The 25,019-nt window shown below is 44.8% G+C and overlaps 3 protein-coding genes across 3 annotated transcripts in view; 1 reads left to right on the top strand and 2 right to left on the bottom strand.

Annotated features, from left to right (window-relative positions):
- The window catches only part of LOC122920662 (kinesin-like protein KIF18A), a 125,137-nt gene extending 101,207 nt beyond the window's left edge, over positions 1 to 23,930 (bottom strand). The window contains exon 1 of the mRNA XM_044270339.1: positions 23,792 to 23,930. The gene's annotated coding sequence lies outside the window, so the exon portion shown is untranslated. The remainder of the gene's footprint in view (positions 1 to 23,791) is intronic.
- LOC122920060 (kinesin-like protein KIF18A) overlaps positions 20,412 to 25,019 on the bottom strand; it is a 72,219-nt gene continuing 67,611 nt past the window's right edge. The window contains exon 10 of the mRNA XM_044269271.1: positions 20,412 to 20,670. Within this exon, the coding sequence (XP_044125206.1) occupies positions 20,412 to 20,670 (259 nt within the window). The remainder of the gene's footprint in view (positions 20,671 to 25,019) is intronic.
- Positions 23,960 to 25,019, top strand: part of METTL15 (methyltransferase like 15) — a 285,871-nt gene continuing 284,811 nt past the window's right edge. The window contains exon 1 of the mRNA XM_044270341.1: positions 23,960 to 24,156. The gene's annotated coding sequence lies outside the window, so the exon portion shown is untranslated. The remainder of the gene's footprint in view (positions 24,157 to 25,019) is intronic.

Genomic DNA, 25,019 nt, shown 5'->3' with positions numbered 1-25,019 from the left:
AGCAGATAAATAAGCCAGCCTGCTGTGTTATACCGTTTAGACACCTCCTTGTGAAAGGTGTATACTACACATCAATTATAGTGATGAGGGCTTATGCACGGAAGGCTTTTATTCAAACCATGAATGAGGTAGATGGCTTTTTTTTTTTTACAAACCGGATTCCAAAAAAGTTGGGACACTATACAAATCGTGAATAAAAACTGAATGCAATGATGTGGAGGTGCCAACTTCTAATATTTTATTCAGAATAGAACATAAATCACGGAACAAAAGTTTAAACTGAGAAAATGTACCATTTTAAGGGAAAAATATGTTGAATCAGAATTTCATGGTGTCAACAAATCCCCAAAAAGTTGGGACAAGGCCATTTTCTCCACTGTGTGGCATCTCCCCTTCTTCTTACAACACTCAACAGACGTCTGGGGACCGAGGAGACCAGTTTCTCAAGTTTAGAAATAGGAATGCTCTCCCAATCTTGTCTAATACAGGCCTCTAACTGTTCAATCGTCTTGGGCCTTCTTTGTTGCACCTTCCTCTTTATGATGCACCAAATGTTTTCTATAGGTGAAAGATCTGGACTGCAGACTGGCCATTTCAGTACCCGGATCCTTCTCCTACGCAGCCATGATGTTGTGATTGATGCAGAATGTGGTCTGGCATTATCTTGTTGAAAAATGCAGGGTCTTCCCTGAAAGAGATGACGTCTGGATGGGAGCATATGTTGTTCTAGAACCTGAATATATTTTTCTGCATTGATGGTGCCTTTCCAGACATGCAAGCTGCCCATGCCACACACACTCATGCAACCCCATACCATCAGAGATGCAGGCTTCTGAACTGAGCGTTGATAACAACTTGGGTTGTCCTTGTCCTCTTTGGTCCGGATGACATGGCGTCCCAGATTTCCAAAAAGAACTTCGAATCGTGACTCGTCTGACCACAGAACAGTCTTCCATTTTGCCACACTCCATTTTAAATGATCCCTGGCCCAGTGAAAACGCCTGAGCTTGTGGATCTTGCTTAGAAATGGCTTCTTCTTTGCACTGTAGAGTTTCAGCTGGCAACGGCGGATGGCACGGTGGATTGTGTTCACTGACAATGGTTTCTGGAAGTATTCCTGAGCCCATTCTGTGATTTCCTTTACAGTAGAATTCCTGTTTGTGGTGCAGTGTCGTTTAAGGGCCCGGAGATCACGGGCATCCAGTATGGTTTTGCGGCCTTGACCCTTACGCACAGAGATTGTTCCAGATTCTCTGAATCTTCGGATGATGTTATGCACAGTTGATGATGATAGATGCAAAGTCTTTGCCATTTTTCGCTGGGTAACACCTTTCTGATATTGCTCCACTATCATCTGCGCAACATTGTGGGAATTGGTGATCCTCTACCCATCTTGGTTTCTGAGAGACACTGCCACTCTGAGAAGCTCTTTTGATACCCAATCATGTTGCCAATTGACCTAATTAGTGTTAATTGGTCTTCCAGCTCTTCGTTATGCTCAAATTTACTTTTTCCAGCCTCTTATTGCTACTTGTCCCAACTTTTTGGGGATTTGTTGACACCATAAAAATTTGAATCAATGTATTTTTCCTTTAAAATGATACATTTACTCGGATTAAACGTTTGATCTGTCCTCTACGTTCTATTACAAATAAAATATTGACATTTGCCATCTCCACATCATTGCATTCAGTTTTTATTCACAATTTGTTTAGTGTCCCAACTTTTTTGGAATCCGGTTTGTACTCACTTCTGGGGTTTACTCTGCTTATAAGTGAAGGCCAGGGTTATGGAAAAGTCTGCTTTTACTTGGTATACCACAGCCATAAAAACAACATGGGGGCCCTCCGAGCTACAAGGGCCGGCAGGTGACTTGTAATATCACACAAGCTGTACTGCAGGGCACATATTCTAATGTGGCCAAAATTATTAGCGCCCTTCCATTAAAGAAAGATAAGCCCACAATGGTCACTGAAATTACTTGAAACTGACAAAAGGAATAATAAATAAAGATTTGCTGAAAATCAGACTTTGCTTTTGAATTGCAGTTCAACAGAATACTTTTAAAAAACAAACTACTGAAACTGGTCTGGACAAAAATGATGGTACCCCTAAAGGAAATGCGTCACCAAAAATTGTATCTGCCAGTTAAAACCAGATAGTAACACATCTTTTTTCCCCAATCTGCTTTTATTTTCTGATTGTAGATTTATTTAATCTATTTTCTGAACATGACTATGGGGGCGGGACCCCCGCCAATCAGCTGTTTGAGGAGGCCTTCTCTCTGTTTCCCTCAGGGCCAGTGATGTCACAACTAGTATCACTGGCTTGGGGGCGGCTAAGCCATGTTCACTTGAACGGAGCTTAGCTGCACCCAGGCCAGTGACACTAGTCGTGATGTCACTGGGCCTGCAGGAAACAGAGAGAAGGTCGTTGTGCTCCTTGTGCGCCGCTGCCTTCTCAAACAGCTGATCAGCGGAAGTCCTGGGTGTCACCCCCCACCCCACCGATAAGATACTGATGACCTATCCAGAGGATAAATCATCAGTAAAAAATAACTGCAGAACCCCTTTAACTTAATCTTTTGAGGCAATCACGTGATTTCTGTAACTCTCAATGAGACTCCTGCTCCTTTCCCCATGTATTTTGGTCCACTCCTCTTGAGCAAACTATTCCAGCTGTCTCAGGTTTGAAGGGCGCCTTCTCCAAACTGCATGTTTTAGCTCCTTCCACAGATCAGTTCAATAGGATTTAGATCAGGGCTCATAGAAGGCCACTTCAGAAAAGTCCAATGCTTTGCTCTTAGCCATTCTTGGATGTTTTTATCTGTGTGTTTTGGGTCATTATCCTGTTGAAGGACCCATGACCTGCGACTGAGACCTAATTTTATGACACTGGGCAGCACATTTTACTCCAGAATGCCTTGATAGTCTTGAGATTTCACCGTACCCTGCACAGATTCAAGACACCCTGTAGCAAAGCAACCCCAAAACATCCCCGAGCCTCCTCCATGTTTCATGGTAGGTACAATGTTATTTTCTTTGTAGGCTTCACTTATGCTTATGAACATAGAGCTCATGTGACTTGCCCAAAAACTCTGATTTTGTCTCATCTGTCCAAAGGACATTTTCTCTGAGGTTTTTTGACTTGTCAATATGCATTTTGCCAAATTCCAGTCTCGCTTTTTATGATTTGCTTTCAATGGCAGTTTCCTTCTGTCGTCTTCCGTTAAGTCCACTTTGGGTAAGACAGCCACAGATGGTGTGATCTGACACTGATGTACCTTGACCTTGGAGTTTACCTCTAATCTCTTTGGTTACCAATCATATCATCGGTCTCTTCAATTTGTCATAAATTTTTCTCTTGAGGCCACGTCCTATAGCAGTCTATGGGACCGCCTAGCTGTCCTTATGGAGAGCCCAGTACGTAATCGGTTCTCCAGAAAATGCCTTTGGACTCCACGATGCTAACATCAGGGGGCTGCCTAGGTGAAGAGAGGGATATGTCCGGGTTTAGCTCTGAACCCGGACAACCCCTTTTAATATCAACCAAGCAGATATTCCAGTGCACGACAAAGTGATAAAAAACAGGCTGCATGGCTAAAACGTTGCCATGAACTATGCCGAACTATAAACTTCTCAAGAAATTCTATGTAAAGTAATCAATGTAAACTCAACAGGAACTGATAGAAAAAAAATTACCTTATAATAACAGCTTTCAATAATGTCCCGTCCCTTTCCACTGCTCCCTTAAAAGACAGTTGCTATGGCTCGTCTGTCTCTGGCTAAGAAGACAGGAAGACGGAGGGGCGGTCCTTCACACTGCATGTCTGCATTAGGCTTTAGAGTGAGGAGGCGGGTCTCTCAGTAATCCAATCTGATTGGCTGGCAGGGAGCTGCTGGCTACAGCAAGTGTGTATGTTAAGTGAAGGAAAGCAGTTTTGGCCTCAGAGAACTGGCAGAGGAGCCATCTTGAGAGAGTTCTCATATTTTAAATGTTTAAACAGCCGTAACTAAAGGGAAAAACTCAAGGAAAACAGTGGTATGTGGAGAAACTAAAGATTGCTTCATGCATAATGCTGCTGCAGCAGTAACATATACTAAAATAGATTTTTTGATGGAAACATGACAGTTACCCTTTAAGTTTTCCATCACTTCTTTAAAGAGGCTGCTCACCTTAGGCCTGCTGCCATGCATGTCCAGGCCGTGCTACTTACTACTTCTTAAAAGGAGTTGTTCACCTTCTGAGGTATTTCTGCCAGACCTCCAGAGGGAGCATGCTCACCTTCTCTGAGCTGCTGGGTTCCGGCGCCTTTGCTTTCTGGCCACTGCTGCTTCGCTATAGTCCCCGCATGTCACCCACGTGAGACTTATATGTCTCTAATACACAAAAAGTGAAAACTTCCCACACACTGTGGAAGCTATAGACTGATATCTTTACTAAAACTGACCTCAAAAATATATGCAAGCTTACTGGCCTGAAGGGTCATGAGGAGAAACATAATACTGTACATATCTTACACTGTCTACAATTGGCACAACAAACGATCGCTGGGGCTATTGAAAACGAATGCTGAGAACATTCAACAGGGTGTCCCATGCAAAATCAGTCCCAGAGTCAGAGTCAGGGCAGGTGGCACAGGGTCAGAATCAAGGTAACAGGAAGAAGACGGAGCATAGGCAGATGAACAGATCAGGGCAACAGGCACAAGTCAGGAGGCAGATAGACAGACTTTGGAGTCATGCCGAACACGGTCCATAGACAAATGGATTATAGCTCCTTCACAGGATCCAGAAGACTAGAAAGACCAGACAGATTCTGTTGCTCAGGCCAAGGGAGGGAACAAACACAGTTTATATAGGTGGGCTGATGAGCTTCTTAGTAAATAGAGAAGGCTACCGTTGCAGTTCTGCATCTGAGGTGAGGTACAACGAACAATGGCCCGAGTACACAAAGCACGCTGGTACCAGTGTGCACAGGACAGTCGTAGCAATGAGTCGCCATTTTAACAGCACCCTCTCCCAACCTTTCAATATTTATAATGGAACAAGACAGGAGACCCCTTGTCTCCCATCTTCAAAATGCCTCACTGGAGGCTTTACTTCAAAATGAACAGAACAGACCCAGAGATTCATGGTTTTTAGACTAAGATACTAATTTGCACAGCTACCCACATGGACGACATCCTACTGTTAATTACAAACCCTGTGCAAGCATTCAATAGACTCCAACCAATCTTTCAAACTTATGGTACCCTATCTAACTTCAAAATAAATAGGTTTAATCTTTCACATTCAGAGTCAGACACCCTGAAAATCCATTTTCAATACCAATGGCCACAAGTCCCACATGACCTACCTTGTGGTGGTATGGGCCTGCCAGACTGGCAACTCAGTTATGATGCAGTTTATATTAACTGGCTGATAGAATAGGCTAGAGTAGACCCTATGGCAAGCGTGCCAAAGGCAGAACTTAGAGCCCTCTCTGTGGGCACCCGCACCCTGGAAAAAGACTATGGTGTACCAATATGCCTTAGACTTTACCTGCCATTCACCAGTGCAGGGCGCACTATGGAAAGCATAGGCAGTGCCTTCAATGCAGGCAGGCTATTATAGCTAAATGATAAAGTACATGGAAGATATACTATTGGACTGTAAATTGCCGTGTTAGCACTTTGCGATAAATATGTGGGTTTTAGGTTGCAGTTTGGGAACTCGGTCTATAAAAGGTTCGCCATCACTACCCTAATAGATTATGGTTTCACTCAGAATTTCAACCTGGCTGCCCCCCTCCTCTCTATCATTTGGCGGCTTGATAACTTACCATCACAAACTATCTTTAATGAACTTACGAGAAGTGGAAACCTTCTCTCAACCCAACAGTCGCCCTTAATGACTATAGCCGACATTCCTGACCTTTACCTACTCAAACATATAGACATCCTCCCGAAAACTCAGCGTTTCCACTCACAATTAATATTTGCTCTTTTCAATAACAGCAAGCCCTCAGATGACCCAAACCTTTCTCTATTACCTCCTCTCTACCACCTTCAAAGAATACATGTCTAGTTTACTATCAAGCCATATAAACCTCAAACACTGGAGCTCAGGGACCTAATCCCATTTGAAAGGATGATTGCAAGAAAACACCCTCGTAAACATGTATTATCCGAGAGCTATCAATTTCTCTAGTCTCTACTCCTAACAAAAAGGTAATTTGTAGCTGCCTAGGAAGCAGACCTTGCCATCTCTTTCTCGAAGGCTGAAACCAATCAACTCTTTAGGCTCTCCCACAATGTGTCTTGCCATATAAAACTTCAAGAAAACTCCAATAAACCAAGGTAGTACCTCACCCCAGTCAAACTCAAACAGATGAGATGCATCACTTCAGATCTTTGCTGAAAATGCTCCACAGGATCTGGAACTTACTTTCAAATGTGGTGAAGTTGCCCCATACAACAGAGCTTTTGGAAAGACATCATAGCCCTGATCAAGCAAATATGCTCATTTACTATAACACTCTCTCCCGCCGCAGTTTTACTAAATATCAGGCTCCAAGAAATACCATCAAAACAAAGGAAACTTCCTTTACTTAAAGCTAAAGCTTTGGTTCCTCACCAATGGAATTACCGTAACCTTTGGTACAAGTTCTCAATGGCTGCAAAAGGTTAATCACATCTTTCTCATGGAGGAACTCAATTTACCCGGACCTGGGACAGCTAGATTCAATTTTTACTCAAACACATTTCTCACCTCCATACAGGCCATATAAAAGAGCCTGTGACACCATCTTTCCTAAATCTCTACCCCCCCTTTTTTCAACACCAATACCTCAGTAACCACTCCTCCTTTTGGTCTTGCTCTTGTCCTTACTGCCATTATTTTGTTCATGCTATTATTAAACTCAATGGAGGTCATTTACGCTATGCCAGTTTTTGGCATAAAAAAGTAGCAAGATCTTGTTTTGCAACTCTTTAAAAACGCCAGTGAGACAATATTTTGTTGCATGAGAATTTTTACACTGTCCTTGTCACTAGATAGTGGCAGAAGCTGGACCAGGGGCAGCCAATTAACCCCAGCACATTCGCAAGCATTTAGGTCATTTCAAGGTGTAAAATCTGTTGAAAAACAACTTTCATGTCAGGTAATGAACAGTGTAGATCTGACCTCCACCCACACCACACTCCCTACCTATTGGATGAGCCACCCTAAACAACGGCCCACAACTGGGCGACGGTCCCTGACCTGACCAAGTGTGAAGGGCCTACTTAGGGAGACAAAAGGGGAAATCAGACTGGATGAGTGAAAACGAGAGAATACAATCAAAACAAAACGCAGAGTAATATATCAAGAAAGGTCATGAACCAGAATCAGAAGTCAGAGGCGAAGTCACTAACACAGAAGGTCCAACGTTCATGAATCCACAAGAAACCCAAACTAAGCACGTGAGGCAAGACGACCAAATCACTGGCCATTGTGGGCTGCAGTTGCCTGTTTAAATACCCCACCTTCAGGAAGCACATGGCCCTAGTGCAGACACTGATTGGCCCGATTACCCTGCTTACTGATAGGCCAACCATCCCCAATGTCAGCGGGTCTGGTTGCCAAGGTGATGGAATAGTGCCAGCGGCGCCACATTAGAGTGGTCGGACTCTCTGCAGGAACTGAATCAGGCTACTTTCACACTTGTGTTGTGTTTTTCCGGTATTGAGATCCGGCAGAGAATCTCAATACTGGTAAAAAAGCGTTTCCGTTTAGTCCGCATGCATTCTGAATGGAAAGAGATCCTTTCAGGATGTTTTCCGCTCTGGCAGCATTCCGTTAACCATTGCCGTTAACCATTGACTGTTTTTTTCCCCCCCGTCTTGATTTCACACAACCGCATCCTAACGGAACGAATGCGTCCGGCTGTGTAAACTCAAAACGGATCCTTTTAATTCCAGTATTGAGATTCTCTGCTGAATCTTAATACCGGACTTACAAACTCAAGTGTGAATGTAGCCTAAGATCTGCAGTACTATATACTAAGTTTCCTTCAAAGTAAATTCAAAAACTATAAAACGTTTTATTACAAAAGTGATTGCAAATGAAAAATAAATAAATAAAAACCTAAAACATATGGAGTCTAAACCACAGCAAACAATTTGAGAAATACCTTACTGATTTCTAACCTCTTCTAGGGCCATCATGGGTCCTTCTCTCACTAATGTTTGTTTTAGATTAGCCTTCATATGTTTTTAGTTTGTTTTCCCTGCACTTCGTAATTTCTCTAGTGAATTTGTACGATTTATTTTTCAAGATTTATTTTTATATGTTCCCCCAGCGCTAGGTTTAAAAGGGTTCTCTGAAATTTTGATATTTGACTGCCCAATTTTTCCAGTCTTGAAAATTACTAAATATTTTCCTGACTACTCAGATAAAGTCAGTGAAAGAGGAATCAATTTGCTAAACGTGTGGCCAATTGGGCTAATTAATTCCCTCATCTCTAATGATATGCCTGAAAACAAATTTTAAAGACAACGGTTTAAATGTTACTATCCGTCTCAGAATTAAAGGGGCTTTACACTCTTTATATGTTGATGAGCTGTCCTCTGGACAGGTCCGACATCCCGCCAATCAGCTGTTCAGCAGTAGCTCTGGCGGCGGAACAACAGTACATTTATCATGTAGAGAACGTTAATACAAGGCACTTACTAATGTATTGTGATTGTCCATGTTCCCTTCTTTGCTGGCTTCATACATTTTTTCAATCACATGATAAACTGCTTGTTTCCAGGGGTCATGACCACCCTGTAATCTTGCCCTGCGCGATACAGGGTGGTCATACATGAAATGCTCCGATGCTCATCTCAGAGGGGCTGCCTGTATGAAAAATGGGGATATGTCTGGGTTCAGCTCTGAACCCGGACAACCCCCTTAAGTGTGTATTAGGGAGTTTATTATCAATATATCGTGGAAGTCGGGTAGACTAGGCACAATACAGCTCCTATCTACCTTTTAGCAGGTGGAACCACAGGGGCCTTTTTGTTAAAATTTTTCCATTGCTAGGCGGAGGCTTCCACCTAGCAGTGAGCCTGGTGATCGGCACTAATGGATGGGCTTTAGCGCTGCCTTAGCCGTTTTGCAGGGCAAGGGAGAGCATCAGAGCTCCACTCAGAGGGGCTGCCTGGGTGAAGAAGGGGGAATGTCCAGGTTCAGCTCTGAACCCGGACAACCCCTTTAACGCAGTACATACAAGAATTGGACGTGCTCTAAAAATTGGCGGAATGGCCTTGCACGTCCACAAAAATATGGAAGCGTTCAGTTGACAGATCGGAGAAGAATAGCTTCTTGCTGATAGCACACGGATGGAAAATACACTCACGTAAGGCCTGTCTGTAGAAGAAAAGTAAAGCAATCTGTCCGCAAAGCAAATCAATCGATATACTGGACATGGATTATAGCGATAGATAAAATGTAATAGGGCTTAGAAAGGTGGACCTGCGCTTTGACTCGGGGCTTTTACACTCGATCTGCTAAATGAATTGGTTTTAAGTCTCCAGCTGTGCGTCTTTTCACTGGGAGATTTAAGAGTCAGGAGAGAGAAGGCAAATGAAGAAGCCTCCCACACAAATCAGGAAAGTTGGCACGGAAGCTGTAACGTTACGCACGGTCGTGAACAATCGTCTTTGAGAAGTTCAAAAAATGACAGCGCTTGCATATGACGACAGAAAATTGGTGGATTTGTTTAGGAAAGTTAGTAGAAAGGAAGGTTCCCCTCAGGTCTGGCACTACCATAGTGTTACTGTAAATGGTATGAGGACTGTGCCTCTGCAAGAGAACTGCCAAGCTGAATGTGCCCTTTTAGAGATTTACTGTATACAGCTCCATGTGAGAGACTTGCAGATATTTTCTATGCCCACTGGTAGTGACCAGCACTGTACTCGGCCATCTCCGTCAGTGCCACAGAAAAACAACAGTGCAGCAGCGCACATGCTTGGCGGTTGTTCCATTCAAATGGGGAACTCGGGACTCCATGTTCTTGTGATACGTGGAAATACAAGTGGTCAGACCCCCACCAATCACTTACCACCTATCCTGTGGATAACCCTTTTAAAGAGTAACTAAGTTTTGAAAAGAAGTTTGCATAACGTCCGTGCTTTTTTGTACAATCATAACTGTGAAGGAACAGGTGCTTTTGGTCTCTTTTAGCCATATTATTCTCTGTTTCAGCTGCACAGCTAGATGCATTTCTCTCAGATGCATTTCTCATCCTGTATGCAGTGACCTCACTACCCTTACTTCCCACTATGTTTATTTTCTTCTAGGGAGCTCAAAATGCTCATAAGGAGGGATAACTCACAATTTAAAGAATAGCAGTAGCAGGGCTGTGGAGTCGGAGTCGTTATAAAATTGACCCACTCCAAAAATATAGAATAAATTGGTACAGTAAGTTCAATGCAGTAGGTGCTGAAAATATTTTCATAAGAATTTTGGAAAATGATGAAATGTCCTATAAATGTCTTCTATTCCTGATCTAAGGATTTAGGCTTTTAGTTGAGAAGAATGTGTGGCTGCCCTTTATGTAGATGCTCAGTAGTGAAGCTCCTCCGCTACAGATCAGAGGAAAAAGGCACTGGGAACGAATGGCTGCACTCATCTCAGATCTGCTAGAGAAAACAGGATTAAAGAGGTTTTCTCACTAGATACAAAGATTACCTTTCAACATAAAGGGACAGTTAAAAGAAGACATTGGTCAGTAGATGTTACTTTATAGTCATGAACTATAGAGTCTGGACGGTTTAGCAGGTCTCTCACTGCGCATAGGTTTCTATGGTAACCTGCATACCAGAAAGACTGTTATCCAATTAGCTGAGAGCAGGAGTGGCCACGCCCCCGCGGAGTGATGGGACTGAGCTCTGAGCGAACTTATAAGGTTTAGCAAGATTACCTGCAGTAAGCAAAAGGTCCAAGTGTTGTGAGGACTGAGAAGCACGGCTTTACCTGTAATTGTGTTAGAGATCAGTGATGGCCAGTTCGTATTGTTCCCCCGCGAACACATGCGGGCTGCCATCTTTTCTCACAAGTCCGGCAAGGCACAGGTAAGCCCTTACCTGTGCCGCGAGCCGGTCTGAAACAAATGTGCTCAGCGGGAGCAGGCAGTTCCAAGAACAGCCCGATGAGGGCCCCCGGCGTCTGTTCTCGGAACTGCCTGCTCCCGGTGACCGCATTTGATTTCAGACCGGCTCGCGCACAATGCGAACTGGCAATCACTGTTAGAGATCACAATCTCTGGCTCTGTCAAAGTTAATATATGCTGATAACGGCTGGAGACCCCCTCCCCTGAGGAGACAGAGTGAGTGCAAACTGCCTGTCAGCCAGTGCATCAACGCGCTGAGAAAACCCCTTTAAGGCAAGTACTTCTTCTCAGTATATCTAAACTTTCAATAAACTGTGCATAAACCAATTGTCCAGTGCATGTTCTCTCTGTGCTTCATATTTTAGTTTGCTTTTCCTCTGGGCTCATGTTTGGAGAGGTTAGCTGCTCTGATGGCTTCTATATGCTCTACATAGAATATAAGGGGGGGGCTGTTTTCTAACATCTCAAATTCAGAAACACAAAATACTAAAAAGCTTAAATTAAGTTATTGCTTAAACGTGCGCCATGTATGAGGGAGTGGGAGTCGGGGAAATTGAGGAGTCGGAGCTTTGGCTTACTGACTCCACAGCCCTGAGCAGTAGGCCCCTTTAAGGGTCCATTCACACGACCGTATCAGTTTTGTGGTCCCGCACATTCCGTCTTATGTTAGAAATGACTACTCTTGTCTGTGAAACGGACAAGAATAGAGAATGTTCTGTCTTTTTTTTTTCAGGGCAGCGGAATGGACATATGGATGTGGACCATGTGCTGTGCGCATCTTTTGCGGCCCCGCTGCAATGAATGGGTTCTCATCTGATCTGCAAAAAACTAGGTCGTGTGAATGGGCCCTTAAAGAGATTTCAAGGATTACAAAAACACTGCCATTTATTACAGAAACAGCGCCACCTCTGTCCGTGCAATGTGTCTGCAACCGCGTCTCAGCTACACTGAAAACAGTGGAACAGGGCTACAATGCCTCTCACATCCAGGATGGAAAAATGGCGCTGTTTTTGGAAAAAAGTAGCCTTGGTTTTCAAATCCTGGCCTATCCTCAATATCTGATCAGCAGCAATCCAGCACCTCACACCCACGACGATCAGCTGTTAGGGTCCATTCAGACGTCCGTAGTGCATTGCGGATCTGCAATACACCCGGCCGGCACCCCCATAGAACTGCCTATTCTTGTCCGCAATTGAGGACAAGTATAGGACATGTTCTATTTTTTTTCTAGAGCCGCGGACTGGAAGATCGGGAGCGTGCTCCGGAAATGCGGATGCAGAGGGCACATAGTGTGCTGTCCGCATCCATTCCCGTCCCCATAGAGAATGAACTGTGTAGCCTCACAAGCTGGAACTGAAAGGCCCCATCCATGGTGTAGTGGAAGGAGCCGATTACTGCAGCACTGCTCCCACTGAAGTGTGTCCACAACACAATGGCTGGAGCCGACATCACTCGGTAACAGCTAATCAGTGGAGGTGCAGGGTGTCGGACCCCCAGCCGATAAGATATTGGCATAATTCTGAAATATCCCAATCACAAACATTTATCAACTGTTCAATAAGCCTCAATATGACCGCACTACCATTATGAGGAGTTGGAATGGAACGACTGGGAGGGAGGATAGGGGTTCTAGGTGATCAGTGGGGGTCCCAGTGGATAGATGATATTGTGTCAGGCTGTAATACCCCAAAAATCCAGCACTTGTTTCCGGTAAAGAAGTACAACATAATGTAGCCCAGAGGTTATACTATTAGATTATGTGTTAACCTTCTGGATGAAAGCACAAAAATATACCGCCATCTACACTGACAGGCACTGATCTCGCGGATTCGAGTCTTGACCGTACTCTCAACCTTTGCACAGTGTTCATACAGCCGCCTCCTTCCATCCTGCAGTTTTCTCCGCCATCATTGGTCAGGGACTTAAAAGCGCGTATTTAGAAAGTTAGAGCAGCAGACGTTACGAAACGCTATAGAACATCTGTAACGTCCCGTATATAACCTATACACCGAGGGAACATTAGTCTATGATTCAGCAGACTGATAATCAAAGGCACGCAATGCAGGGATGAAAAGTAACAATAAAAAACGGTACAAAAAGGAAACACGCTTATTTAGACAACCTCCTACAGGTGCGGGGCTGTGTCGAAAGGCCGTCTCCGTAAATATAGCACCTAAGCCGGGGCGTTTGGCAGAGGACGGAGGAAACCTCACAAACACATCAATAATGCATGAAGGAGGGAGATGCATCTGTAAATAGATCTATTATTTGAAATCCCGGCGCCCACAGATATTACTTGCTTTTGACAAGTGTGATGGGGAAATCCATATTTCCCTGTAGGCTGTGACATTATTTTTTATTTTTTTATCTGATATTAATGGCAAGGCACAAGGAGGAGGAAAAATGTGCATATGGCAGGGAGATCCCCAAATATCACAATTCAGAAGTGCAATGGACCTGCCGAAAAGGACTGCTGTGTGGGCTGCTGCTGGCAGCGGCTGATGACATGCCTGCGGTGGAGATGGCTCTCACAGACAAATACCACCCTCACATCCCGGGGGAGAAGTGGTGGGGGCCAGCCCTGTCTTTTTAATGCAAATCTCTCCTCCTAAAGGGACTCATCAGGGATATCCTGGGGAAAAAAAAAATGATTAATGGATGTGTACAGAGGATCAGACTTTATTTTCCAGACCTGTTTAACCTGTGCCCTGCCAAAAGCATCCACAATCAATTAACTCGTGTCCATCAAAAAAATGCATTTTAACAGGTTGACACACACACAAAATAAATAAATAAATATACCCTTTATTGTCTTATGTGATGCAGCATTTGCCATCCCAGGGGTCCACAGGATCTAGTTAAGGGGTCCCTAGAACATAGCAACAGCAAAAGCTGATCCTGGGGGCGTGAAAGTTGTAGGGGTTGATGGGGAGGAAAAGGGAAGAAACGTTTTCCTTCACAGTAAAAAGATTAGAAATTACTGGTATCATGTGTAATAGCACAAAGCAGGCCATAAACATCCACTGCGCACACATCAAAGTATGCCGGCTCTGTCTGACAAATGATCGGACTACGGCGCACACATCGTTTTATCTGAGGAATAGCTTAAAAACAACAAAAAAATAAAATAAATGGTGATCACAACTGATCAATCAACACTACATTTTGGACAATGCCCATCTAAGGCTACTTTCACACTAGCGTTCGTCAGTCCGCTCGTGAGCTCCGTTTGAAGGGGCTCACGAGCGGACCCGAACGCTTCCGTCCAGCCCTGATGCAGTCTGAATGGATGCGGATCCGCTCAGACTGCATCAGTCTGGCGGCGTTCAGCCTCCGCTCCGCTCGCCTCCGCACGGACAGGCGGACAGCTGAACGCTGCTTGCAGCGTTCGGGTGTCCGCCTGGCCGTGCGGAGGCGTGCAGATCCGTCCAGACTTACAATGTAAGTCAATGGGGACGGATCCGCTTGAAGATGCCACAATATGGCTCAATCTTCAAGCGGATCCGTCCCCCATTGACTTTACATTGAAAGTCTGGACGGATCCGTCCGAGGCTATTTTCACACTTAGCTTTTATATGCCAATATAATGCAGACGGATCCGTTCTGAACGGAGCCTCCGTCTGCATTATTATGATCGGATCCGTTCAGAACGGATCCGATCGAACGCTAGTGTGAAAGTAGCCTAATGTGTATGGCCACAGTACACAGACAATTGCTAAATTACCTGGAAGCGGTGCTAAGAGAGAGAAGCCCACTTTTGTAAATGCCAAGCAGCCGCCTGTATGGTCGTTTAAAGGCTATTTATACCTTTAGTGGTCATTTGAATTTTTTTTTTTTATGATTGCATTGTACTCATTTTAAGCGAAAAATCATTTTTTCAATTGGTCTTTATTAAAAATGATGAGCCATTTTCCCTGCACAGCTTTGAGTTTATCTATTAGCAGGATCTGTATTTTCTCTCTGTTCTGTCGGCAGCTGAGGTGAGGGGCTCCTTATAAGGGCTCATGCACACGAAAGTATTTTCTTTTCGTATCTGTTCCGTTTTTGTTTTTTTGCGGACCGTATGCGGAACCATTCACTTCAATGGGTCCGCAAAAAAAAAAAAAAACGGAAGTTACTCCGTGTGCATTCCGTTTGTCCATATTTTCATTCCTCAAAAAAATAGAACATGTCCTATTATTGGCCGCATTACGGAGAAGGATAGGACTGTTCTATTAGGGGCCAGCCTTTCCGTTCTGCAAAATACGGAATGCACAAGGACGTCATCCGTAATTTTTGCGGATCTGTTTTTTGCAGACTGCAAAATACATACGGTCGTGTGCACAAGCCCTAAGGCTACTTTCACACCATAGTTTTTGCTGGATCCGGCAGGGTTCAGCAAAAACGCTTCCGTTACTGATAATACAACCACCTGCATCTGCTATGAACAGATACGGTTGTAATATCTTTAACATAGAAAGGATATTGAAAGTCAATGGGGGACAGATACGTTTTCTATTGTGTCAGAACAGATCCGTCCACATTGACTTGCATTGTGGGTCATGACGGATCCGTCTTGCTCCGCATCCCAGGATGGAAAGGAAACCGCAGCATACTGCAATTTGCTCTCCGGTATGAGAACAGAATGCATTTTGGATCATTCCGTTCTGTTCAGTTAAGTTTTGCCCCCATTGACAATGAATGGGAACAAAACTGAAGCGGTTTTTTTTTCCGGTATTGAGCCCCTATGACGGATCTCAATACCGGAAAATATTAACGCTAGTGTGAAAGTAGCCTAAGGCTAGGTCTACACGACGACATTTGTCGCGCGACAAAAAGTCGCGCGACAGATAGGGCGCAACAGTTGTCGCGCAACATTTTGTTGCACTAATGTCGCGCGACAATTTTTATAATGGCAGTCTATGGTGTCGCACTGCAACATGCGACATGTTGCGACTGCGACGCGACAGTCGCAGAAGAATGGATTTTCTGCGACTGTCGCGTCGCAGTCGCAGCATGTCGCATGTTGCAGTGCGACACCATAGACTGCCATTATAAAAATTGTCGCGCGACATTGGTGCAACAAAATGTCGCGCGACAAATGTCGTCGTGTAGACCTAGCCTAACACTCATAGCTCGGTTCTTATTTAAGCCGCATTCTTATGAGTAAAATAAGTGTTTATGACCTTTTAGTAATTTAGCGGTAAGATTTGTTAGATGACCGGCACAAAGTGAAAGTACCAGTCACACAGCTGGATAAACAGTTAATTCTTTGTGACAGAAGAGCTCAATGGGGAAGATTTAGAAAACTGGTTTAAAGGAGAATTTGCTTAGTTGCCCATAGCAACCAGATTCCACCTTTCGTTTTTCCAAGCTCCTTTGGAAAATAAAAAGTGGAATCTGATTGGTTGCATTAGGCAACTAGGCCAGTTCTACTTTACACCAGTTTGATAAATCTCCCCCAATATTTTTTAATAAAGACCAATTGAGAAAATTATTTTTAGCCCACAATGCGATCATGAAAAAATAATAAAAAATAAATAAATTGTCCCCGAAGGTGTACATAGCCGTTAAATCAATGATACTGTATGCAGCCACTAGGAAAAAAAAAAAAAAAAAAAAACACATACAACAACCACCAGAGGACACAGCAGTTGGACAGTCCTTAGGTTACAGTGTTTCCTTCCAGGGAGGGAAGAGAAGTGCAGGAGCGTGACACCTCAAATGGTAAGTCTCCTGTCCCCATCCAATAAAGCCCCTTACCAGAACGTGTTGTACACCCCGAGTACACCACCAGAAAATGGCGCAGAGGGGAACCAGGCTGCTGCACCTTCCTGCCGGAGACATCCACAAGGAGCCGGAACAGGAATCAAGTAAGCACGTACAAAAAAAAAAAACACGGGAACCGTAGGGCGCTGCACTGGTACCAATAAACGTTTTTATTGATTAAAACAAATTATACAGTCAGATCCATAAATATTGGGACATCAACACACTGGCCACCAATGTTGTTAATGCTACAGAGGGAGGGGGCCGATGGGGAGGCGCACACTCTGCCACCAACAAATTTTTACAATAGAGGGATCAAGGGGGGGGGGGGGGGGCCGGGGGCGCACACTGTGCCACCAACAAATTATTACAATAGAGGGAGGAAGGGGGGGGGGGGGGCGGGTGGGCGGGGCGCACACTGTGCCACCAACGAATTATTACAATAGAGGGAGGAAGGGGGGGGCCGCACACTGTGCCACCAACGAATTATTACAATAGAGGGAGGAAGGGGGGGCGGGGGGGCGCACACTGTGCCACCAATGTTGTTAATGCTATAGAGGGAGGGGGGCCGATGGGGAGGCGCACACTGTGCCACCAACAAATTTTTACAATAGAGGGAGGAAGGGGGGGGGGGGCCGGGGGCGCACACTGTGCCACCAACGAATTATTACAATAGAGGGAGGAAGGGGGGGGGGGGGCCGCACACTGTGCCACCAACGAATTATTACAATAGAGGGAGGAAGGGGGTGCGGGGGGGCGCACACTGTGCCACCAACCTATTATTACAATAGAGGGAGGGAGGGGGGGGCCGCACTGGCCACCAATGATATTCAAACTGGGGAGGGAGGGGGGTCTGCCCCCTGCTGCCTGGCAGCCCTGATCTCTTACAAGGGGATATGATACGTACAATTAACCCCTTCAGGTGCGGCACCTGAGGGGTTAATTGTGCTGATCACGGCCCCCTGTAAGAGATCGGGTGCTGCCAGGCAGCAGTCATGTACACAGTTTGTAGTATATTCTTTTCACGCTCTAACTCATATCCGACAGTATATTCTAACATAGAGGCGTTCCCATGGTGATGGGGACGCTTCAAGTTAAAATATACCATCGGATTGGAGAAAACTCTGATCCGATGGTATAAAAGGAACTCCTGACTTTACATTGAAAGTCAATGGGGACGGATCCGTTTGAAATTGCACCATATTGTGTCAACGTCAAACGGATCCGTCCCCATTGACTTGCATTGTAATTCAGGACGGATCCGTTTGGCTCCGCGCGGCCAGGCGGACACCAAAACGACTTTTTTTTCATGTCCGTAGATCCTCCAAAAATCAAGGAAGACCCACGGACGAAAAAACGGTCACGGATCATGGACCCCTTTTTTGCGGACCGTGAAAAAATACTGTCGTGTGCATGAGGCCTTAACTGCAGACTGTCAGCTTTGATTTGAGGGTATTTACATGCAAATCAGGTGAACGGTGTAGGAATTACAACAGTTTGCATATGTGCCTCCCACTTGTTAAGGAACCAAAAGTAATGGGACAATTGGCTTCTCAGCTGTTCCATTGCCAGGTGTGTGTGATTCCCTCATTATCCCAATTACAATGAGCAGATAAAAGGTCCAGAGTTCATTTCCAGTCTGCTATTTGCATTTGGAATCTGTTGCTGTCAACTCTCAAGATGAGATCCAAAGAGCTGTCACTATCAGTGAAGCAAGCCATCATTAGGCTGAAAAAACAAAACAAACCCATCAGAGATATAGCAAAAACATTAGGCGTGGCCAAAACAACTGTTGAACATTGTTAAAAAGAAGGAACGTATCAGTGATCTCAGCAACACCAAAAGACTCGGAAGACCACGGAAAACAACTGTGGTGGATGACCGAAAAATTCTCTCTCTGGTGAAGAAAACACCCTTCACAACAGTTGGCCAGATCAAGAACACACCAGGAGGTAGGTGTATGTGTGTCAAAGTCAACAATCAAGAGAAGACTTCACCAGTGTGAATACAGAGGGTTCACCACAAGATGTAAACCATTGGTGAGCCTCAAAAACAGGAAGGCCAGATTAGAGTTTGCCAAAACGACATCTAAAAAAGTCTTCATTGTTCTGGCACAACATCCTATGGACAGATTAGACCAAGATCAACTTGTACCAGAGTGATGGGAAGAGAAGAGTATGGAGAAGGAAAGGAACTGCTCATGATCCTAAGCATACCACCTCATCAGTGAAGCATGGTGGTGGTAGTGTCATGGCGTGGGCATGTATGGCTGCCAATGGAACTGGTTCTCTTGTATTTATTGATGATATGACTGCTGACAAAAGCAGCAGGATGAATTCTGAAGTGTTTCGGGCAATATTATCTGCTCATATTCAGCCAAATGTTTCAGAACTCATTGGACGGCGCTTCACAGTGCAGATGGACAATGACCCAAAGCATACTGCAAAAGCAACTAAAGCGTTTTTTATGGGAAAGAAGTGGAATGTTATGCAATGGCCGAGTCAATCACTTGACCTGAATCCGATGGAGCTGCATTTCACTTGCTGAAGACAAAACTGAAGGGAAAATTCCCCAAGAACAAGCAGGAACTGAAGACAGTTGCAGTAGAGGCCTGGCAGAGCGTCACCAGGGATGAAACCCAGCGTCTGGTGATGTTTATGCGTTCCAGACTTCAGGCTGTAATTGACTGCAAAGGATTTGCAACCAAATATTACAAAGTGAAAGTTTGATTTATGATTATTATTCTGTCCCATTACTTTTGGTCCCTTAACAAGTGGGAAGCACATATGCAAACTGTTGTCATTCCTGCACCGTTCACCTGATTTGGATGTAAATAGCCTCAAATTAAAGCTGACAGTCTACAGGTAAAGCACATCTTGTTAATTTCATTTCAAATCCATTGTGGTGGTGTATAGAGCCAAAAATGTTAGAATTGTGTCGATGTCCCAATATTTATGGACCTGACTGTATATATACCAGGAGTCGGACACCCACTGACCGGAGTACTGAAGGTGCTGTGGCGCTCCTGTGAGCATTGCACCCCCTCCAGTGTTCACCGGGCACAGTTCCATACATTTAGTAGCAGCTTTGTCTGGTATTACAGCTCTGTATTTCACTTGAACGGGATGACGCTTTAGGCCTCTTTCACATGAACGATACGGACTGGCACCATTTTGCAAGCAAGTTAAGTCAGCTTTTTCCATGTGGGTGCCATGCGTTTTTCACACGCGTGATAAAAAACGGAAGCTTTACAAACAGCAGAAACCATCAGTGAAAAACGCATCGCATTCGCCCTTGCTTCTGGGCGCAATGCGTTTTTTCACTAAAGCCCTGTTCACTTCTATGGGGCCAGGGCTGCATGAAAAACAGAGAATATAGAACATGCAGCAATTCCACGCAATGTAGAACTGATGCGTGAAAAAAAAAAAAAAAAACCCTCATGTACACAGACCCATTGAAATGAATGGGTCAGGATTCAGTGCGGGTGCTATACGTTCACGTCACGCACGGAACCCGGTCGGAGAACTCGCTCGTGTGAAAGGGGCCTAACTGGACTCATCCAGCACAATGTGCAGATTCGGGCAGCAGATCTCCTTTGTATCTGCATGAGCTGGACACATCCAGATACCATTCAGCGCCTGAGCTGTAGTGGAGAAAGTAAGAAAACCCCCGAGACAGTGGTCACCACTGTCACCTTGTGCCCTATGGACACTGAAGATTCCAGCTTGCTGCGTTTGTTGCCTAGGGCGTTTCATTTTTCCAAAAGATGTGATTTTCATATGACTTTGCTTACGCCCCGAGTGTCTGTGATGTAAAAGATATATGTGCCAAATTTCAATAAGATTAGGTAATATTTAGAGGTTGCACATATTTATTACTACTCTCACCCTAGGAGGTTGGTCTAAAAACGACTTCAGTTTCAGGATCCCAGGGGCTGGATGGCAAAGGCAATATATGCACTTAAAATTGTCCTCTTCACTAAACAGTTGAATATTCCTCAACAAGAATTGAAAGGAATGAAGCGGGTTGCACATTTTGTCAGCCTCATATATGTTCGCTTTTTGCACGAGGCAATTGTAAGTTGATGGGCTCCAAAAAATGATTTGGATATGCTGCAGCTTCTGAGCACTTACCCTAACCCTGGGTTCACACCTTAGCGTTCCTCAAACGCGCGTTTTACGCGCGCGTTTTTTGTAATAGTAAACGCGCGTTTGACGCGCGTTTGTGTCATTGACTGCAGTGTCCTATGGCCACAAACGCGCGTCAAAACGCCCCAAAGAAGCTCAAGTACTTGTTTGAGCGTCGGGCGTTTTACAGCGCGTTCGTACGCGCTGTAAAACGCCCAGGTGTGAACCCTTCCCATAGGGAAGCATTGGTTTTCATGTCTTAAGCGTTTTACAGCGCGTTTGAACGCGCTGTAAAACGCTCAGGTGTGAACCCAGGGTAAAGCAGACGTAAAAAAAAGTGCTCTCACAGTTGCTGAGAGAAACCTTTGGTATCTGTCAGAAACAAACATAGGATTGGCTTTTTTGGACGAACGTATTACTCAGGCTGTTAAGGAAAATATGACTAAAAATTTAGAAACCAAACCTGCAAAGAAAAAGGAAATGAAGCGATTAGAGGGTGAAAACCTAGTTTTTGAAGGAAAAGACCGGAGCCATTTTGTTACTAATAAAACAAAGACGTTCTTTGAATTGTTTGGGATCCACGACGTGACAGAATACTGCAGTGATTCTCTCTGTGAACGCTCTTAAGGTGGTCAATGATACCGCAGAAAGAGAAATTGCTCTGATAAAAAAGTTTGACGAATCGGTCAGGGACGAACAACACAAACAATTCTTGTTGAGGGTAGTAGTCGAGCATCACAGAAAAGTCGTCACCAAGCTAACAGAAGAAGGGATTGCATCGTTCAAAGCTGATTAATATTACACATGTTTTGACTATCATACCACCTACTAATCTTAGTGTCTAGTTCTGTTATTATTTTAAGTTTGTGATTTCTAGTCTTCCCAATAAAAGTAATTAACTGTGAAAAATCTGATATTTTGCCTACTTTTACAAAACTGATCTTAGTGTGCAACCTCTAAATATTATCCAATCTTCTTGAAATGTGGCAAATATATTGAGACTCGAGGCGTAAGCAAAGTCTGCAAAAATGTTACATTTTATTTTTTTCCATTACAAAATGAAACCCCCTAGTGTTGCCGATACTGGGGGGGGCGGTCAGGATCCTATAGCTTCACACTTGATAAAAGATGCCAAACACGCGAGCGTCTGCCCGTTCATCATCTGATCAACTGCTCGATAATAGGAGTCATTTATCAGGAATCACGGGGGACGGATGCGTTTTTGTATTGTGTCAAAGAAAACGGATCCGTCCCTATTGACTTACATTGTGTGTCATGACGGATGCATCTTGCTCCCCACCACATCTCGGACAGAAAAACGCTGCTCGGGAATGGGGACACAACCAAACGGATCGCATTTTAGTGCATTCTGTTCAGTTTTGTCGCCTTTGACAATGAATGGGAACACAACTGAAGCGTTTTCTTCCGCTATTGAGATCCTATGATGGATCTCAATAGCGGAATTTAAAACGCTAATGTGAAAGTAGCCTTAAAAAAAATTATTGTTTGCAGACGGTAGACCGATCTGACGATGGCATAGCGATAGAGGAGATCGCTGCATGTAATAGGAACGGTCTCCTCTGCTAGCGATCAGACGATCGCCGGGGGGGGGGGGGGGGGGGGGGGGGGGGGGGAACACTTCTTCCATCCCGCGCCAGTCGTCTGCCACATCTGGCTGTGTAATAGACAGCCTGCAGAAGTATTGCCTCCTGCAAACGACTGGATCCGTTTGGCGGTCCTCAAACCACGATACTGACCGTGTGCACCCCACACTTTTCTCAGCCCCCACGGGAGCAAATGCCTTTTCTTGTCCGTAAAAAGGACAAGTTCTATCATTTGCGGACAGCACACAGGTGACTTTTTTTGCAGCCCTATACAAACAAATGAGTCCAAGTGCGAACCACCAAAAAAAGCGGATCGGACGATGACTGAAACTCCGGTGGTGATCCTGAGGCCTACTGCTCATCAAGCGCAGGGAAAGCCTCACCCGTATTAATATGATGCTTGTACAGACGTAACTGCGACCTCTAATAACGGACCCCCTGGGCAGACAGCTCCATCCACCTCTAACGACAGCGAACTGATCTGACCCAGCATCCGCAGACTCAATCCCAAATGATCCCATTCACTAACAGCAAGCAGAGATACAGACCTCGTCATCCCTTTACATACAAGTCCTTGTTATCAGACCTGGGAATTTTATGGCGACTAGTGTAGAGCGAAGCTCGCGTTTTAAGTTCTGCGTCCAAAGTTCGGGTTATCGAATAATCCCGTTATGGATTCCAAATTCCATTATGGTCCGTGGTAGCGGAATCCATAACTGGATTCTTCGATAACCAGAACTTTGGACGCAGAACTAGTTAAAACACAAGTTCGCTCAACGCTAATGGCGACCGGAGGGCCCCACAGAATCCACCTGCCATTGTTTTCAATGGGAGACAGCACCGGTGGCCTAAAGCCGCGGCAACAAAGTACTTGGCGTTTCTTGGACGCGGCTGGAAACCATCGCCGGTCCCCATTCGCGGTTTGGCTCCAGTCAATGAGCAGGTCTGTAGGTAGCATTGATATGAAAAAAAAAGAAAAAGAAAAAACCGTGGCAAACACTGCTGCGCTGTGTGTACACAGCCCTATACATACATTTAATTCACTTGCATAGCACTGACATATTCCGCAGCGGCCTACGCTTCTCATACATACACAGCCCCCGCTGCTCAGGGCAGGCTGTAGGACCCCCCATTACCCAGAGTGGGGGGGCCGGGGACTAGAAGCACTCCGCGCACAGCCTTATAATAACTCACTCGTCAGGAAGTTGCCGCCGCTCTTTTCTCTTTCAAATCCGGCGCCTCAGACGTTACAGCCGCGGCCTCCAGTAAGCGGCGGGCGTGACGTGTGCGGTGGGCGTGGCCTACCTCCCCTCAGACCGCTCCCGCCATCCCTTATCCTACAGAACCCCCTCCGGTAACCTCTCCGGTGTGTGCGCCTGAAGCAGCGGGGCCCCTGCGGTACAATAACAAGTTACAGCTAGTCTGTGACGTTGTCGTTTCTGACGCGGAACTGTTATGTCCGGGTCTTTGTTGTGCCCGGTAGTAATAAGAGCGAGCACAGGCGGCGGCGGCCTCGCGCCACTGACTTCCGGTGTGCTTTATCAGCTGCTGTGACACTAGTAAGTTGGGAGCTTGGCTTGTGCGAAGGTTCCCCGTCCGTTGTCATGGCTGTGTGTGATCTATGTGCATGTCCATGCATCAACCCGTAGGGACCATTCACGCGGGCGCGGCTTTTTTTTTTACCCCCTCCACTGTTTTCGTTCGTATGTTCATGACATTGATCAGTTCAGGGCAAAAAGTGCTCAGAGTCAGCCATTGCTCTCTGTTATCAGTCAGTGCAGAAATATAACAGAAGCTCCCCTTCCCCCACAATGATGATGACTACATTTCTCCGGTGACATCCTGAATGATTTTGATGGCTCACGACTGTTTAACCACTTCAGCCCCGCTAGTTGAAACCCCCTTAATGACCAGGCCACTTTTTACACTTCTGCACTACACTCCTTTTCACCGTTTATCGCTCGGTCATGCAACTTACCACCCAAATGAATTTTACCTCCTTTTCTTCTCACTAATAGCGCTTTCATTTGGTGGTATTTCATTGCTGCTGACATTTTTACTTTTTTTGTTATTAATCGAAATTTAACGATTTTTTTTGCAAAAAAATGACATTTTTCACTTTCAGTTGTAAAATTTTGCCAAAAAAAACGACATCCATATATACATTTTTTGCTAAATTTATTGTTCTACATGTCTTTGATAAAAAAACATGTTTGGGTAAAAAAAAAATGGTTTGGGTAAAAGTTATAGCGTTTACAAACTATGGTACAAAAATGTGAATTTCCGCTTTTTGCAGCAGCTCTGACTTTCTGAGCACCTGTCATGTTTCCTGAGGTTCTACAATGCCCAAACAGTACAAACACCCCACAAATGACCCCATTTCGGAAAGTAGACACCCTAAGGCATAGTGAGTTCATAGAAC

The sequence above is a fragment of the Bufo gargarizans genome, chromosome 10 (genome assembly GCF_014858855.1).
Source record: "Bufo gargarizans isolate SCDJY-AF-19 chromosome 10, ASM1485885v1, whole genome shotgun sequence".
Lineage (NCBI taxonomy): Eukaryota > Metazoa > Chordata > Amphibia > Anura > Bufonidae > Bufo > Bufo gargarizans.
The sequence above is the reverse complement of the archived record's forward strand: the minus strand, read 5'-3'. Positions and strand labels throughout refer to the sequence as shown.